The sequence below is a fragment of the Syngnathoides biaculeatus genome, chromosome 5 (assembly GCF_019802595.1).
Source record: "Syngnathoides biaculeatus isolate LvHL_M chromosome 5, ASM1980259v1, whole genome shotgun sequence".
Taxonomy (NCBI): Eukaryota; Metazoa; Chordata; class Actinopteri; order Syngnathiformes; family Syngnathidae; genus Syngnathoides; species Syngnathoides biaculeatus.
The window spans coordinates 12,158,605-12,175,145 of record NC_084644.1 but is presented as its reverse complement, the minus strand read 5'-3'; the positions used below and the strand labels follow the sequence as shown (position 1 = coordinate 12,175,145).

At 42.6% G+C, this 16,541-nt stretch overlaps 1 protein-coding gene across 2 annotated transcripts in view; it reads left to right on the top strand.

The window, feature by feature from the left end:
• myom3 (myomesin 3) overlaps window positions 1–16,490 on the top strand; it is a 51,151-nt gene extending 34,661 nt beyond the window's left edge. The window contains exons 19-35 of one of the 2 annotated variants that reach the window (XM_061820906.1): window positions 889–1,003; window positions 2,570–2,726; window positions 4,633–4,739; window positions 6,285–6,329; window positions 6,418–6,449; window positions 8,915–9,059; window positions 10,408–10,467; window positions 10,654–10,721; window positions 11,493–11,603; window positions 11,681–11,768; window positions 12,300–12,338; window positions 12,440–12,545; window positions 13,484–13,647; window positions 13,728–13,764; window positions 13,872–13,894; window positions 13,957–14,012; window positions 15,808–16,490. In XM_061820906.1, the coding sequence (XP_061676890.1) occupies window positions 889–1,003; window positions 2,570–2,726; window positions 4,633–4,739; window positions 6,285–6,329; window positions 6,418–6,449; window positions 8,915–9,059; window positions 10,408–10,467; window positions 10,654–10,721; window positions 11,493–11,603; window positions 11,681–11,768; window positions 12,300–12,338; window positions 12,440–12,545; window positions 13,484–13,647; window positions 13,728–13,764; window positions 13,872–13,894; window positions 13,957–14,012; window positions 15,808–16,080 (1,626 nt within the window). In that variant the 3' untranslated portion in view covers window positions 16,081–16,490. Of the gene's footprint in view, window positions 1–888; window positions 1,004–2,569; window positions 2,727–4,632; window positions 4,740–6,284; window positions 6,330–6,417; window positions 6,555–8,914; window positions 9,060–10,407; window positions 10,468–10,653; window positions 10,722–11,492; window positions 11,604–11,680; window positions 11,769–12,299; window positions 12,339–12,439; window positions 12,546–13,483; window positions 13,648–13,727; window positions 13,765–13,871; window positions 13,895–13,956; window positions 14,013–15,807 lie in introns of both variants that reach the window. The other variant, XM_061820905.1, reaches the window with a different exon arrangement.
• Window positions 16,491–16,541: the final 51 nt, after the last annotated feature.

Below are 16,541 nucleotides of genomic sequence, written 5' to 3'. Positions count from 1 at the left end.
AAAATCATGTAAGTTGATATGTATGGTTTTCCTTCGTGGGCCACATAAAATCAAGCGCTGGGCCAGATCTGGCCCCCGCACCTTGAGTTGGACACCTACCAAAACTGAAGTTGAACCATCCAAAACTTGAACAGGTTGGAGTATTAACAATACAATATTTTCCAGGAACATACATTACATTAGTGCAGTGGATTTCAAACTGGGGGTGGGGAGCATGAATTGTTTCCATTTTTGTGAAATTAAAGGCCATTATGTACTGTATGTAACAATAAATACTGGATTATACATTTATATGATTTTCACAATCATACCAGCCCTTAACGACAATGTGGCTACCAATTAAAATGAGCTTGACACCCCCTGGGATGAACTCCACGACTGTTTTTCTTTCTCCTTGTTTTTTTTTTTTTTTGCTTTTTTTGTGAGAAAACTGCAACCATAGACTGAGAAATTAAAGAAAATTAAATTGCAGCATAGGGAAGTGTCTTCCTCCTCAGTTTCATATGAGCGATGCAGTTTATAAACGGTATTACAAGCCAAGCAGACACCAAATGAAATATGCATCACGAATGCATATTTAAAAAAAAAAAAGACAACTTGATCATTCTGCAAAAAAAAAAAAAACTCGTGTTCCCTCGAGGCATTCTGAAAGGCTGATTATATAATTTTAGTGATTCATTTTGACCCCATAATGGGTAACCTCTATTTCCAATTCCTAAAAAACAAAATCAGAGGTGAAATTAGAGTACCTGTTTGTTTTCTGAGGGTCTACCATATTCACTGTATCCCCTGCAGCTTGGAAATATTAATCAATTTTTTGTTGTTGTTGTTTTTTAATGAGAAATTGCGCCGCTGCTAAATGTTTGATGTGTTTCTTATGACATGCAGGTTTCGGGTCTTCAGGCAGGTCAAAGTTATCGTCTGCGTGTGTCGGCTGTCAATGAGGCAGGAAGGGGCGCCGCCTCCCTCCCTTCGGAGCCAGTCACGGCGCGGACCTCGCCGGGTCAGCCTTTGCATTAATATTGTTTGCTCCACTATATTATCGTGTGCCCCTTTTCCCCCACGTGCCAAGACTATTCCACTTTCTTAAGCAATCTATTGCTGGGTAAACTTTAATTCATGCCGAGTTCTCATGACAAGGAAGTAAGTTTCTTTCGGCTTGTCCCGTTAGAGGTCGCCACAGCGTAACGTCTCAGATGAACGCTCATATTTGTTTGGCACAGTTTTTACGCCGGATGCCCTTCCTGACGCAACCTCTCTTGGGGAGTGGAGGCCCCAGTGGGATACGAACTCACAACCCCTGGTTTACCAAACCAATGCTCCAACCACTGAACTATGAGAAAGAATGCAAATATAAAAAAGTATATCTTCGAGAGCTAAATTGTTGCTATCGGGGAAAATTTGTTTTAACGTTTTGGCATCCTTAAGTGGGCTTCGCTGTAAGTGTAAAAAAAAAAAAAGGGAAAGGGAAACTAACCTCTTGTATATTTACGGAAGCGTATTACTGCAAACACCAAAAAAAAAAAAAAAAAAAAAAAAAAAGGTCGCGTTTCACATAATTATGTGAAAGGTTACCCGCAAAAGACTTCCAGTTCAGGTGGGTGGAGACCTTTTTCCGTTATATAATCAAACATATACATTCTTGTATATCTACCCAGATCTTCAATAACACTCCTTCATCTTTACTAAAAGAATGATTTAATATTGAGAAAGATGTTCATCGGGCTTCTCCGAATTCCATATTACGGAAGCGTATTACTGCCACAGCAAAAAAAAAGGTCGCGTTTCACATAATTATGTGAATCGTTTCACATAATTATGTGAAACGCAGCCTTTTTTTTTCGAGTGGCAGTAATACGCTTCTGTGTATATTAAGACTATGGCTGCAGGAATTATACTAAAAATTGGTTCATCTGTCTATTGTTTTCCATTAATCAGTGAAGCAGATTAAATAACTTTAATCCCTTTCATCAAAAAACGGACATTATTTCAAATTGACATTGAAGGAAATTCACAAACATAAATGAATGTATTCAGTTGCAGGTTTGGTCAGTAACATCAGAAAAAAAAAAAGGTAACACCATTTTGCATCCAACCCCCCCCCCCAAAAAAAAAGTTGCTATCATCAATGTCCTCTCATTAAAAAAATTCGACTTACCAACACCCATGGCAAGCATTGAATTAAAAAAAAAAACTAATTTGTTTTGATGTGCTCAATGTATCTTAACCCCCCCCCCCGCCCCGGCTTGCCCCCCCCCCCCCCAAAGTGTAGTCAGTCATTCATTACTATGCTTTAATTTTGCCATGAGGATTGGACTCGATAAGTTTTGATCATTTTAGAAAGAGCATTAAAAAAAGAGATTCTGTGAGTTTCCCAGCAAAAACCTGCTGATAGTTTCCACAGAGAAAAAAAACCCAAATGGTTCAATTCTTGAGTAGTGTTACTGTAAATATGTAAGGGATTACTGTACTTTATCATGTATTAGGAAAGCCGCTGTTTTTTTTTTTTTTTTGGTTTGAAATACAATTTAAAAACCTTCCTTGTCAACTTCTTGGTCTTCTTCTTCAGACACCAAAAACATCGAGGCGGGCGTGGACGACGACGGTTTCATCTACCTGGGATACGAGTGCGACCACGTGGACGACGGCAGCGAGGGTCTCTGGAACAAAAACTACACCGAGCCCATCGATGGCGCCAGAGCTCAGGCGGACAGCAAGGATGGCAGGTGGGGTCGGGAGTGCATTGGGGGGGGCGTAACCCGGAGAAAAGGACGCGAGATGGAGCTAAACTCAACTCTCGAAACCCTCTGACCTTTTCACACTCCTTAAGTGCCTTCGTTTGCAAGCAATGTTCCATCTCTCCCCGTTCGTGTCGTAAAAAGATTTCATCTTCACAAGGACAAATTGTATTAGGATAAATGACTTGGCTCTGCTTTAAAAATGAGAGAGTTCTGGTAAATGAGGCTTGGACAAGCCGGCTGGCATTTTGGGAGGATTTCCACTGAATGTCAATCTAGTTTCAGTCCTTATTACGGGAGATATATTGTAGAAAAACAAAAAAATTCCATAGCTTGTATACAACCACACAAGCAAGTAAATCTTTTTGTAACTGCTTATTTCCAAAAAATGTGTCATTCTGAATTTTGCCGATGTCGCAATTTAGTAAATGTACATAGTACCCGACCAACACCACCAGAATTTCTCTGCCCGACTTGTCAGTGAGGTTGGCCAGACAGCCACCATTTGCGAGGGACATAAGCGGCACCCTTTGAAATGTTATGTCAAAACCAAAAGGCAAGCAGAGCTGCATTGTTGTTGGATGCGCAGATCAGCGTTGAGATTTAATAACTGGCGCATACTCGGATGTGCAGTTCGTTTGGGACCCTGGGGGTTTCTAGTATTTGTGTTTGGCAAGCCGCTTCACTACTTAGGCATTCCCCATTTCCAACCTTTATTGAGTCAAGTCACATGTTTTACATTAATGAAAATCTTGATTATGTACTCTCTGCCACCTGGTGCAAGGGAATTTATTTCTTGTGTAAAGAGTCATACAAACATTCTCTTTTTTTTTTGGTTTTTAGTACCGTAATTCCCGGCCTACAGAGCGGACCAGGTTATAATAAGCCTCACCCAGTACATTTGTAAAGGAAATACCATTTGGTACACACATAAGCCGCACCTGTGTAAAAGCCGCAAGTGCCCACATTGAAACACGAGATATTTCCAAAGAAAGACGGTACACAGAAAGAGTTTAGCTATAGCGCGGTGGTTCCGCTAGTGCTGTGCTAATGCTAATGCTAGCGCGACGCTAACCATAATGCTAGCGCGGTGCTAACGCTAGCGTAGTGCTAACCGGCCGGTTTCAAAAAAATGCCCGGTAAAAATCACTGAGACACGCCACTAACACAGCAGCAACACGCTAGCACAGTCACTTCCTCGGCACATATATTCCGGTCTCACTCTTACCTTTTCCGCTGAGTTTCCCCTTGCGGCCGTTAGAAAAAATACACAAATTAGCCGCATCACCGCACATACCGTAGGGTTGAAAGTGTGTGGAAAAAAGTTGTGGCTTTTACAGTAAACATTTTACTATCGATTAAATGAAATTCGATTATTGTTCACATGAAAAACTTGCCGCTTTTTAATGGCACACTGGTTAGGAATCACTGCACTAATTGATGCGTAGTTACAAAGTTCTGCCTCCTTGAGTGAAAACACAATTTGATTTTTTTTCTCCACAGGCTGGCTTACCACACTTCCACAAGTAGTACCCGCTCTATCCAACTTATCCAACACGAATAGCGGTGGTCAACTGTGCTTGGCATTGACCCTGCAGTAGAAGGAGGCATTTTGATCAATACAACATTAGCATGCGGCAGGAAAAACTCCTGAAAACAGGCCGAGTTCTGTGAGGATTACAAAAGGATGAAGTGGGCTTTTTGGTCTTGATGCTTGGGGTATTTCCATCAATGTTCTTAACACACACGGGAACGGTTTCAAATTGTGAAAAGTAAATGTCCGCCGAGAGAATCCAGACACAAAGCACAGCACAGTGTGCCTCAAAGCTTTCACAAAGGGGAAAATGGCGAAAATTGTGCACTTCATGTAACGAGCTGTCTTTATCGCCATCAGGAGCGTCCTCACCTTCCGCGACCCCAACGAGGAAGATCTGGGTCTCTACACCGTGGCGATGAGCGACGATCCCGGCCTGTCGTCCAGCTACCTCCTGACTGCCGAAGGTCGTTTGAGCTTAACGTGACTGCCGCACAACCAACTCTTCGTTTCTATACCGAAAACACCTTGCAAAATTAATTAATTATTTTCGCCTTCTGACTGCAAATTGTAAATATGAAATCTCACAAAGACCGAGGTAGACATCATTCTGTTTTACCTTTGCAAAGACCGAAGTTAGTGTTAAAAAATTGCCTGGGACATGACTGAAGTTGAAAGTTCATTTAGTGACAAAATAATGTTTTTTTTCTTAAAATGGTGCTTCCGCTATTTACAGAATATTCAAAAATGATCATAAAAGCTTATTAACTGTCACTTTAAATTGCCCCTAGGTGTGATTGTGAGTGCGACTTTGTATGTTCTCCCCGTACCTGTGTGGGTTGTCTCCGGGCACTCCGGTTTCCTCCCAGATCAAAACATGCAACATTGATTAGAGACTCTAAATTGCCCCTAGGTGTGATTGTGGGTGCGGCTGTTTGTCTGTATGTGCCCTGCGATTGGCAGGCAACCAGTTCAAGGTGTACCTCGCCTCCTGGAGGGATAGGCTCCAGCACTCCTGCGACCCTTGTGAGGATAAGGAGCACAGAAAATGGATGGATGGATGGATGGATGGATGATGGATGGATGGATGGATTAGCCATGTATGTTTGTATGTAGAAAGATTGTTTCAGTATTTTTTCAAGTTGCACCACCATTCATCCATCCATTCTCTTTGCCGCTTATCCTCACTAGGGTCGCAGGGAGTGCTGCAGCCTATCCCACTGTCAACAAACAGGAGACCCTGAACTGGTTGCCATACAATCGCAGGGTACATAGAGACAAACAGCCGCACCCACAATCACACCTAGGGGCGATTCCGAGTGTCTAATTAATGTTGCATGTTTTTGGGGATGTGGGAGGAAACCGGAGTGCCCGGAGAAAACCCACACAGGTACGGGGAGAACATGCAAACTCCACACAGGCCGGTCCAGGATTGAACCCGGGACCTGAGAACTGCGAGGCCAACGCTTTCCAGCAGATCCACCGTGCTGCCAAGTTGCACCACCATTATGTTAAAAAATTCTTACATGAAATTTTACAAAGGCGCAAACAGAAATTGATGAGTTTTCTTTGACGTTGCTGAAGTTATCTTAACAGGTTGAAATACATTATTTATTCTTTTTGAGATGCTGCAGCCATTGATTCAGTACGTTTGAAGGTTCTCGGACTGAAAATTGAACAAAAAGCTGCATTAAAAATTGAGATGTTTGCTTTTGACGTGGCTGCAGTTAGCTGCGCAGGTTTGAGGGGGGGGGGGGGTCCTTAATTCTCTAAAGCTTCTCATCTCCCTTGAAGTTCCCCGTTGAGGGTTGCGATGTTGGCTCGATTAATTCCGTGAACATACGTGTCAAATCACAATCATCTCCAGAAAGCGGGACTCGGTGCATATCGTCTAATCTTTTTGGATCGCGCTTTCCTCAAGGTCACGACACCGACAAGTCGCCGTGTTCTTCATCAACTTTTCAAAATGTGGTCAATGAAATGAAAATTTGAGCGTCTTCTCACGTTTGCAGACCTTGAACGCCTCAAGGAGCTCAGCCAGCAAGTCAAAAATCCACGTATGTCTCATCATATTATCGCTGAACCCGTTCAATGATTCAGTGATCAGGTTCTAGTCAGCTCGTGGAATTTCTCATCCTTAACCAGTGATCGAGCTGAAGTCGGGCTGGAATGTGGAGGTTTCCGAGACGGGGGTCGTGCGTCTGTGGCTTCAGACGGAGAGTCTGAGCGACCGCGCGGAGCTGCGACTCGTTTTCAATGACAAGGAAATCTCCAGCACTCCGGTAAGAGCCGCTGCAACTCTAGCTTCGCTTCCTCTGATGAAGTCCGGAAAGAAATAAACATTTCCTTTCAATTTATCAGTTATACAGCATTTCCAAAAAATGTATGTACAACTGACTAAAATAAAAGAAACTATAAAATGTAAAATGAAAAATTAACTTTCATTTTGAATAAAAAAAAATTAAAAAATGTGGGTGGAATGGTGGTGGAACTGTTCTCACAGTTCTGAGGTCCCGGGTTCAATCCCGGACCTGCCTATGTGGAGTTTGCACATTCTCCCCGTACCTGCGTGGGTATTCTCCAGGCACTCCAGTTTCCTACCACATCCCAAAAACACGCAACATTAATCTGGCACTCTAAATTGCCCCTAGGTGTGATTGTGAGTGCGGCTGTTTGTCTCAATGTGCCCTGCGATTGGCTGGTAACCAGTTCAGGGTGTACCCCGCCTCCTGCCCGTTGACAGCTGGGATAAGCTCCGGCACTCATGCAACCCTTGTGAGGATAAGCGGTTCAGATAAGCGGCTGGATGTTGTCATTCGGAGGTGTGTTGAAAAATATTTCAATTATGCTGACTGGTATTTCCATAAACTGTTTAGTAAAATCTGATAAATACATCATTCTTGTCTTTTAGAATTACATTAACTTCCTGCAATTTGTTGTTGTCCAGCATCCAGTTTCCGAGTCGCTTATCCTCACAAGGGTGCCGGCTGTCTTCAAAAAGGAGGCAGGGTACACCCTGAACTGGTTGCCAGCCAATTGCAGGTCACATGAAGACAAACAACACTCACACTCGCAATCACACCGAGGGGCAATTTCCATCCATCAATCCATTTTCTTACCCGCTTATCCTCACAATGGTTGCAGGAGTGCTAGAGCCTATCCCAGCTATCTTCGGGCAAGAGTTGGGGTACACCTTGAATTGGTTGCCACCCAATCACAGGGCACATCGAGACAAACAGCTGCACTCACAATCACACCTATGGGCAATTTAGAGTGTCCCATTAATGTCGGATGTGTTTGGGATGTGGGGGGATACCGGAGTGTCGGGAGAAAACCTACACAAGCACAGGGAGAACATGCAAACTCCACACAGGTGTGGCCAGGATTTGAACCCCGATCCTCAAAACTGTGAGGCCAACGCTCTCACCATTTGCTCCAAACATGCCACCTTCAGTTTTATGTCCCTCTTGTGATGAATAACTAATGGCAACACACTAACGCTACAGTTGACCATGTCAGGAATGAGGATTGCATGAGCGACGACAACGGAGCAGACAAAAAAAAAACAGTAAGTGAGCGAGACAACACAGTGCTTATTGTCGCTACCATGGCAACCACCATCAACTGGAGATCTCTTTCCGTTGATTGGCTCGGAAAATTTCTCCTCACAGCACAACATTGGCCTTTAGCCACCGTGCAATGGAAGAGCCAAATCATAAAACCTTCATGGAGTCTCATTTTAACAATCGGAGCTGTTATACAAGGATAAACAGAAGCTGCAATAAAACTAAAATAAAGTCAAACTACTCAGCAATCAAAGCCGCCTGACGGACATGTAACGGAGAGTTATGCATAATAAAATGTGCTTTTCCACAAAAAACAGATGCCCCGACTGCGCCCAGACAAATGCAGTCAATTTTAGTTGTACTGTTTTACAAAAGTGAATTTAGAAAACCGCTGGGTATTTTGTTTCCACGGTGAACTGTAATATTTATGTCTCCGTGATTAGAAAAAGGAGTCACTGATGGTGTAGCGGTGCACACGCCTGACGTTGATGCAGGCAGCGTGCGATCGATTCCCGCTCAGCGATGGTGTCGATATCTGCCTTGTGACTGAGTGGCCGGGATAGGCTCCAGCTCTCCCGTGACTCTTATGGGGATAAGCGGCTTGGATATTGCGTAACGATTTAGCAAATTGGACTAGACAAGACAATTTACTCGCATATTTCCATCCACTCTCTCTCACCGGCGACAGCTGCCACTCTCGTCTCATTTCCATGCGGCCCATTATCCGCCCGCAATCCCGACCTCCATCTGAGGAACGCTGATTGCGCGTCATTTCTGAATGATCACAGCTGAGGTTTGCGAATCCAAAAGCCCATTTAGCTGATTAGCGCCCTCGGGCTCGCCGTACATCACGTCGTCGCACGCCGCGCCGCTGGAGTCCCAACACCGTCGCGCAATCGCGCACTCAACATAATGAACATAAAAGGCCGGGAAATGAGCTCAAATTATGCTTTTCCCCCGCTTTTGATTAAGTCCTGCGTGACATGCAAAATATTTCACAAACGGTCTTTGGTGATCAGGTCTCCGAACAATATCACGTTCATACCTCGTATCTTTATCGTTTGTGCGGTCGGCAGCACCGCACGATCCGGTTCGACAAAGCCGCCGGGCTGGTGGAGGTGCTGATAGAGCGGCTCAGCCACGAAGACGAAGGCACGTACACGGCCCAGCTGCGGGACGGACGCGCCAGGAACCAGTTTACGTTGGTCTTGGTGGAGCAAAGTGAGTCCGATTACAGATACCACGCGTTGAAACTCTTGTGATGTCATTTATACACAAATCGGGCTTTTATTATAGAGATATAAAACCATTTCACGCCACATGCTGACATTTTTTGCGATGCCGTTTTGTAGGAACAGCACCAGCGCAGAATACAAAGTTGACCCACAAATTTGTTGGCTTAGGCCAGCGGTGTCAAAAAATTTTTTTGCCGCGGGCCACAATGTAGCTTCCCTCAGACGGCCGTTATGTCTGTGAAACCACAAAAATATTTAATAGTATTGTCATATTACACACTAAATTTATGAGCTAGCATCAGAGCCAGAAATTGAGGGGAATGGGTTTTTCAACTATTCATGTTTGGTTCCGCAAAATTGCCTGTAATATTTCAACGTTATCATTTATGATATATGACAATGTGAAATTTTACTTGCAGATTTTCACAAGACGCATGGAAGTTGACACTAGAATTTCTTTTGCGGGCCACATAAAATAATGTGGCGGTCCAGATTTGGCCCCCGGGCCTTAAGTTTGACACCTGTGGCTAAGCCAGTAATCTAGGAGGTAGTTGTAAAAGTACCTGTGTGTAAAGGTACTCCACAATTCCTCAAATAAATTGAAATTCTTATTTAATAAAATAAATGACTATTTGAAAATATTACATGGTTTACTTGTGTAAGAATTATCACAAATATAAACAAATGTATTAAAAAATAAAGCCATTTTTATGTATATTTATCTTTATACTATTGCGTGTTTTGATTCATTAATTCAATGTTTAGAATAAAATAAAAATGTGTTATTTACTAATATTTATAAATGAAAATTCAAGCCTCACTCCAACGAATACCTTATGCCTTCAAAAGGCTGCAGTAGAGAAAAAACAAAAAATGGAAAATATAATCAAGTTAAAATGAAATGTTTCCAAAATAATAACATTAAAAATTGTTAATTAATTTTAAATAAGATCCTTGTGCGAAAAACTATCCTACAACTAGTAGACTGAATGCAACTTTTTGAAAATGAACCTTTTTAATAATTATAGTGCTAAAAATAGAATATAGAATATATACATATTAATAGTTGTACATCTGTACAAAACTTGAATAAACTCACAGCAACTAAACATATGTTTGTGTAAATGGAAATAAATATGTAACTATGAATGAATACAATGAAAAAAGACATGGGCAATTACCTTTTTAATAGTAATGACAATACAATTCTCTGTCATGTCTGTGTGTGTATGTGCAACTTCGTATAGCGGCTGCTCTTTTATCAAATGTCATAACTGGTGTCGTAGCAATGAACCGTCTCATGATCTGAGTGATTTTAACCCCCCTCCCCCCAGAATTCCGCGATCTGATGGTCCTGGCAAACGCCAAGCGACGCGACCATGAGAGAAAGAGCGGTGAGATATCCGTGACGCGCTCTTCTTCAAACACGCCGAATCCACCGTTGGCGCATGGAAACGTCGTTAACATATCATAACAACAAATAGCGGCCGGTGACCTTTACGCCGCCCAGCGATGCAATCCGAGCGCCGCGTGTGTCAATGTGACATTGTCATCGTTTGCTTCTCCTCTTCTTCTCCAAGGACCGTACTTTGAGGAGTTCTTGTCGTGGAATGTTGACGAGGATTGTCAAGTGATCATAAAGTGCAAGGTACTTAATTGCAGCAATTAATATAATGGCACTCTTATGCAGATTTTTTTTTTAATTGCATCAAGCAAATATAAAAAATTTTGGTGATCCTAATTGACCTAAACATTGAAACATTTTGTATGATTTCATGTCAGAGAGTCAGGGGGGAAATGATGATCTGTTTCTGTTGTACACCTCTTGGTCACTGAAGCTACACTTTTGCATTAAAACTAAAAAAAAAAATTAATGTTTCAATAAAACGTTAATTTTACTCATTTTCCACAGATTAGGAAGAATATATGGCTGTTAGTACTATAAGATTACCTGTCTGAATGTGTTACTAGGAGTTCACTATTTGAAGGAAAATCCCCCAAATTTAACACACCGATGCTTGTCCGATGTAAATAATTAATATTTGCATTCTGTCCCTTTATAAATTTAAATTTTTATATTTTTTCAACAATAACTGAAATGGTTCCTGATGGGGAAGAAGGTTGCCTACCTTTGCTTTAACATTTATCTTTCAATTCAGATTTTCCAATTTTAAAGGCTATTAAAATATTTTACTACTATAATATATACACCAAATCTTTATTATTCTATGCTTCGTTTTATTCTAAATTTTTTCTAAATTGTTTATTTTCCAAAACCTCAAAAATTATTTTTTTTTCTGAAGCAAAAAAATTAAGGATTAAGCACATTTTGTATTTGCAAAAAAATCCTCCCCATAGAAACTGTAGATGGATGAGTGCATGAAATATACCAACTTTATGACGGAATGAATATCGGCAGGTGACAAACACGACCAAAGACTCCACCCTCAAGTGGTTCAAGGACGGCGTCGCGGTGAAGCAGGCCGATTACGACCACCCCTCTGGAGTCAGCGCGCTCACTATCCCACAGGTAATCGACCACTAATCAATGTGCGTGTCGCTTTTGAATCTCTAATCAGATGGGTTGTGTGTAACGCGGCCCCCCAGGTTGGAAAAAAGCAGGCGGGCTCGTACAAAGCGGTGGTGTCGGACGCCAGAGGAGAGGACGTCAGCACCTTGTCGTTGCGGGATGAAGGTGACGCAAGCTCATTTGTTTAATGGCATTTTTGCAACCGTGTCATTTTTGCTTTTCCTGAACCGGGAAGCGCACGCACACTTCTATGGACCCGGGTTCGATCCTCGCCCCCCCCCGTGTGGAGTTTGCATGTTCTCCCCGTGCCTGCGTGGGTTTTCTCCGGCCACTCCGGTTTCCTCCCACATCCCCCAAAAAACGTGGAACATTAATTGGACGCTCTAAATTGCCCCTAGGTTTGATTGTGAGTGCGATTGGTTGTTGGTCTCCATGTGCCCTGTGATTGGCTGGGAACCAATTCAGGGTGTACCCGCCTCCTGCTTCTAGCCGGGATTGGCTCCAGCACTCCCACAGCCCTTGTGAGGATAAACAGCTAAGAAAATTAACAATGGATGTACCTCGCTTTAAGAACAAGCATGTGCGGTGTTTTCTTTCTAACGTTGCCGTCGAGTGCCCTGGCGTGCTCATTAAAGCCCTTTCAGTCGTAAATGTCACACACCGCTTATTATTACTGGTGTTTATGTTTCTTCACAGAGTACGACAAGCTTCTCCAGAAAGTGAGCAGACAATGCGGTGAGTGAGTCACACACTGGAGGACATTGCCGAGATACTGTGAGAATATCCATCCATCCATCCATCCCTCTCTCCCCTCCTTTCTCCCTTCATCCCTGCAGGATTGTCAGCAGGTCCACTCAAGGTTCAGACCACGGCAGAAGGTTTCAGGCTATTCTGCTGCCTCATCTACTACATCAGTGATCTGAAGACCACCTGGAGCTTCAAGTAAGCGGACCCACGTGCAGAGCAGTTCCGGTCTCGACGTCGACGGCACGGCGTCGTAAATCCACTTCCTGCGTAAACAGTCAAAAGATCCCCTGTTTAGCCACACGAGGGTCGCGGGGAGTACTGGAGCCTATCCCAGCTGTCAACGGGCTGGAGGCGGGGTACACCCTGAACTGGTTGCCAGCCAATTACAGGGCACATAGACACAGACAGTCTCACTCACAATCACACCTATGGGCAATTTAGAGTGTCCAATTAATGTTGCATGTTTTTGGGATGTGGGAGAAAACCGGAGTGCAACATGCAAACGCCACCCACGCAGGTCTAGGATTGAACCCGGGACCTCAGAACTGTGAGGCCAACGCTTTACCAGCTTAGACACTGTGCCGCCCCAAACAAAAGATAAAGATTTTTACTTTCAAACAGATGTGGGGACGTTTTGGGTGTTTTCCCAGCGCCTGTATTGGGTTGAAGAAAAATACTCGGGCTCACTCCCACATTCCAAAATAAATACACACGTTAGGTGAACCGACGACTAAATTGTCCACACGTGTGAGTAACCATTTATAGGTGCTGTTCATTTCAAGTAATGTTCTACTCCTATTTCTTTTTTTTTTTTTAAATGCAAATTGGATATAAATGGAACTAATTGAGCTAAACAAACAAAAACAAACGTCTACTTTGAAGTTGAGGAGGCAACATTTTTAAAGTAAGCTTGTACCACCACCTGGTGGTTATAGTGGTATTACACAAAATACAGATTACAGTCACTGGATTCATTGTAGGATTCAAATCGAACCTCTTTTGTGTTCCACATTCGAAAATCAGGCATTAGAGTTTCATGGAGACTCAACATTTTCCACAAGTGTGAACGTGAGTGTGATTTCTTGTTTGAGTTTAAGGTGGCCGGCCCAGTCCAAAATGTGTTTTTCTTGTAGGGGGAAACGGATGGAACCACAGTCCAGGCTGAGGATGGGCAACAACATGCATATGGTTTGGATGGACATCTTCAACCCGACGGAGAATGACAAAGGCAAATACACCCTGGAGATGTTCGACGGCGTCGATACACACGAGCGTCAGCTGGACCTGTCCGGACAAGGTAGGGAGGGGGGGCTGTGGGGGCGCACGTGAGAATCAACATCATGTTACATGTGAAATAATTGTAATATTTATTCACAGTGTTTGCGGATGCCTTGTTGGAGCACCAGAGACTGAAGTAAGCCATCTTTCCTTTAGCTTAAAATCATTCAGTATAATTGGCTGAGTTGCTGATTTGTTTTTTTTTGTTTTTTTTTTTTTTTTTTTTTTTTTTTACCCTTTTAGGCAAGAGCGCGTCATTGAGAAAAGTGAGTTACAAAGAACATTCGAGAGCGGAGGGCCAACAGTGACTGACCACGTTTGTTTTCAGATCGGGCCAAAGTGACAAAAGGTCTCCCGGATGTGGTGGCCATCATGGAGGGGAAGGTAAGAGATCAGATGACGTGGAGAAAACACGATTGATTGACGGTCACTTTTTCCCATAGTGGAAATGAATTGATTCTAGGTACAACTGTCGCTATTATGTTTAAAATAATATTTCAATGGACAGTATTTACATTTAGGGCCAGAAAAAAATCTGACTTTTTTTTCACAAAAATCATGTTTCTGATTTTAATGGCTTTTTTTTTTTGATAATTTTGCTTTTTAAAAAAAATAAAATGGACATCTTGAATGAAATTACCAGTGGCGTCGCTAAGCATAGTCAACCCTGAAAAACTTCGAAAAGCCCGCTCAAAAATTATTTGAAGTTTATATGATTTTATTGTCTTATCCCCTTGAAACACATCTTCAGCTCCTCTAAAATAATTTTGGTTTCCCCAAATCCCCCATTTTTCTCAATTCATATACACTGTAATTTCCGGCCTACTTAGCGCTTAGATTTATAAGACTCATCCAGTACATTTGTAAAGGAAATACCATTTGGTACGTACGTAAGACGCACCTGTGTAAAACCCGCAAGTGCCCACATTGAAACACAAGATATTTACAAAGAAAGATGGTATACAGAAAGAGTTTTCAAAGTTTTAATACCTTAGCTTATCTTAACATAGCAACAACATGGGAGCACAAACAGGGCTGGTAAAAAACAAACAAAAAAAAACACACTGGTTTAAAAAAAAAAAAAAAAAAAACAGCCACGGCAGCTACACAGGAGCGACACAGTACCACACCACTAACAGGACCGGTTAAAAAAACATACCGGTAAAAATCACTGAGACACGGCAGTAACACAGCAGCAACCCACTAACACAGCGGTAACCGGGCCAGTTAAAAAAAAAAAACATATTGGTGTGTTATGTGACAGAAGAGTGTCTGCTAGGATGAAGGGCAAAGTTTACAAAACAGTGGTGAGGCCGGCCATGATGTACGGATTAGAGACGGTGGCACTGAAGAAACAACAGAAAGCTGAACTGGAGGTGGCAGAAATGAAGATGTTGAGGTTCTCGCTCGGAGTGACAAGGTTGGATAGGATTAGAAATGAGTTCATTAGAGGGACAGCCAAAGCTGGATGTTTTGGAGATAAGATTCGAGAGAGCAGACTTCGATGGTTTGCACATGTTCAGAGGCGAGAGAGTGAGTATATTGGTAGAAGGATGCTGAGGATGGAGCTCCCAGGCAAAAGGGCGAGAGGAAGACCAAAGAGAAGGTTTATGGATGTGGTGAGGGAAGACATGAGGGCAGTTGGGGTTCGAGAGGAAGATGCAGGAGATAGGCTAAGATGGCAAAAGATGACACGCTGTGGCGACCCCTAACGGGACAAGCCGAAAGGAAAAGAAGAAGAAGAAGAAGATATTCCACCGGTCTCACTCTTACCTTTTCCTCTCGAGTCCCTCCTTGCGGTCATTAAATAAAAATTAGCCGCATCACTGCCCAAGCCGCACGGTTGAAAGCGTGTGAAAAAAGTCGCGGTTTATAGGCCGGAAGTTACGGGATTACTTTTCTGAAGGTTGATGGAGAATGAAGTGAAAAATGCGGGGAGGTGCGGGGGGACTTTGTAGAAAAAAGTTGTTTCAATGCATTTTTGGGTATCATGAGGAAAAAAGCATTCAAACTGTGAACAAAAAACAAAAGTTGGTTTAAAAAAAAAAAGAACGCCAATTTGCCAAATTCCAACTTGTACGACTTAATGTGTGTTCGACTCTCGACCCTCCAAAGTTGCCACTTTTTTTTTCTTTTTCTTTTGTACGTTTACAACGACACAATGTTTCGCCGCCCGCAGTCTCTGTGCCTGACGTGCTTCATCGAGGGCGACCCGACCCCCGACGTCTTCTGGTTGCGCAACGAGCGCGAGATCGCCGGCGAGGAGCAGTTCTTCATCACCAGGGAGCCCGGCTGCAGCACCATCACCATCAACAACGTCCACACGGACAACTCGGGCAAATACACCGTGCTGGTGCGCAACCGCTGCGGCTCCGAGTCGGTGGACGTGACCGTGAGTGTGTACAAGCGTGGCGAGGTGCCGCCGGCCAACGCCGTCGAGATGGGTTTGTGAAGGGAGGAGCTACGACCGCGTGCCACAAATGGACCAGGCCAATAGGAAATGATGTTTAAAAGTGCATGTCAAAGAGTTGACTCTAAAAAAACATGTTTTTAAATTATTTTAATTAAAATATCTATTTTCACAGTAAAATTACCAATTTTACATACAGATGCCAACACATGTATGTAGAATAGTTTCTTATTATGGTCAAATAAAGTGAGAATATTGTATACTTACTTAAAATAATAAAGTGAAAATATTTTACTTTTAAAATTAAGTTTTACATACACATTTTAAATTATCATTAGTAAACCGAAAATTTTGACTTTATGTAGTCTTTACGGTATCGAATATTGGTTAAATAATTAAAATGAAATTGATTACAAGTAAGAAAAATGAATAAATGACCATTTTTTATTCAAATAAACAATTGGCCACACGTTAGCAGATTTCAAAATCTATTGTATTAAAAA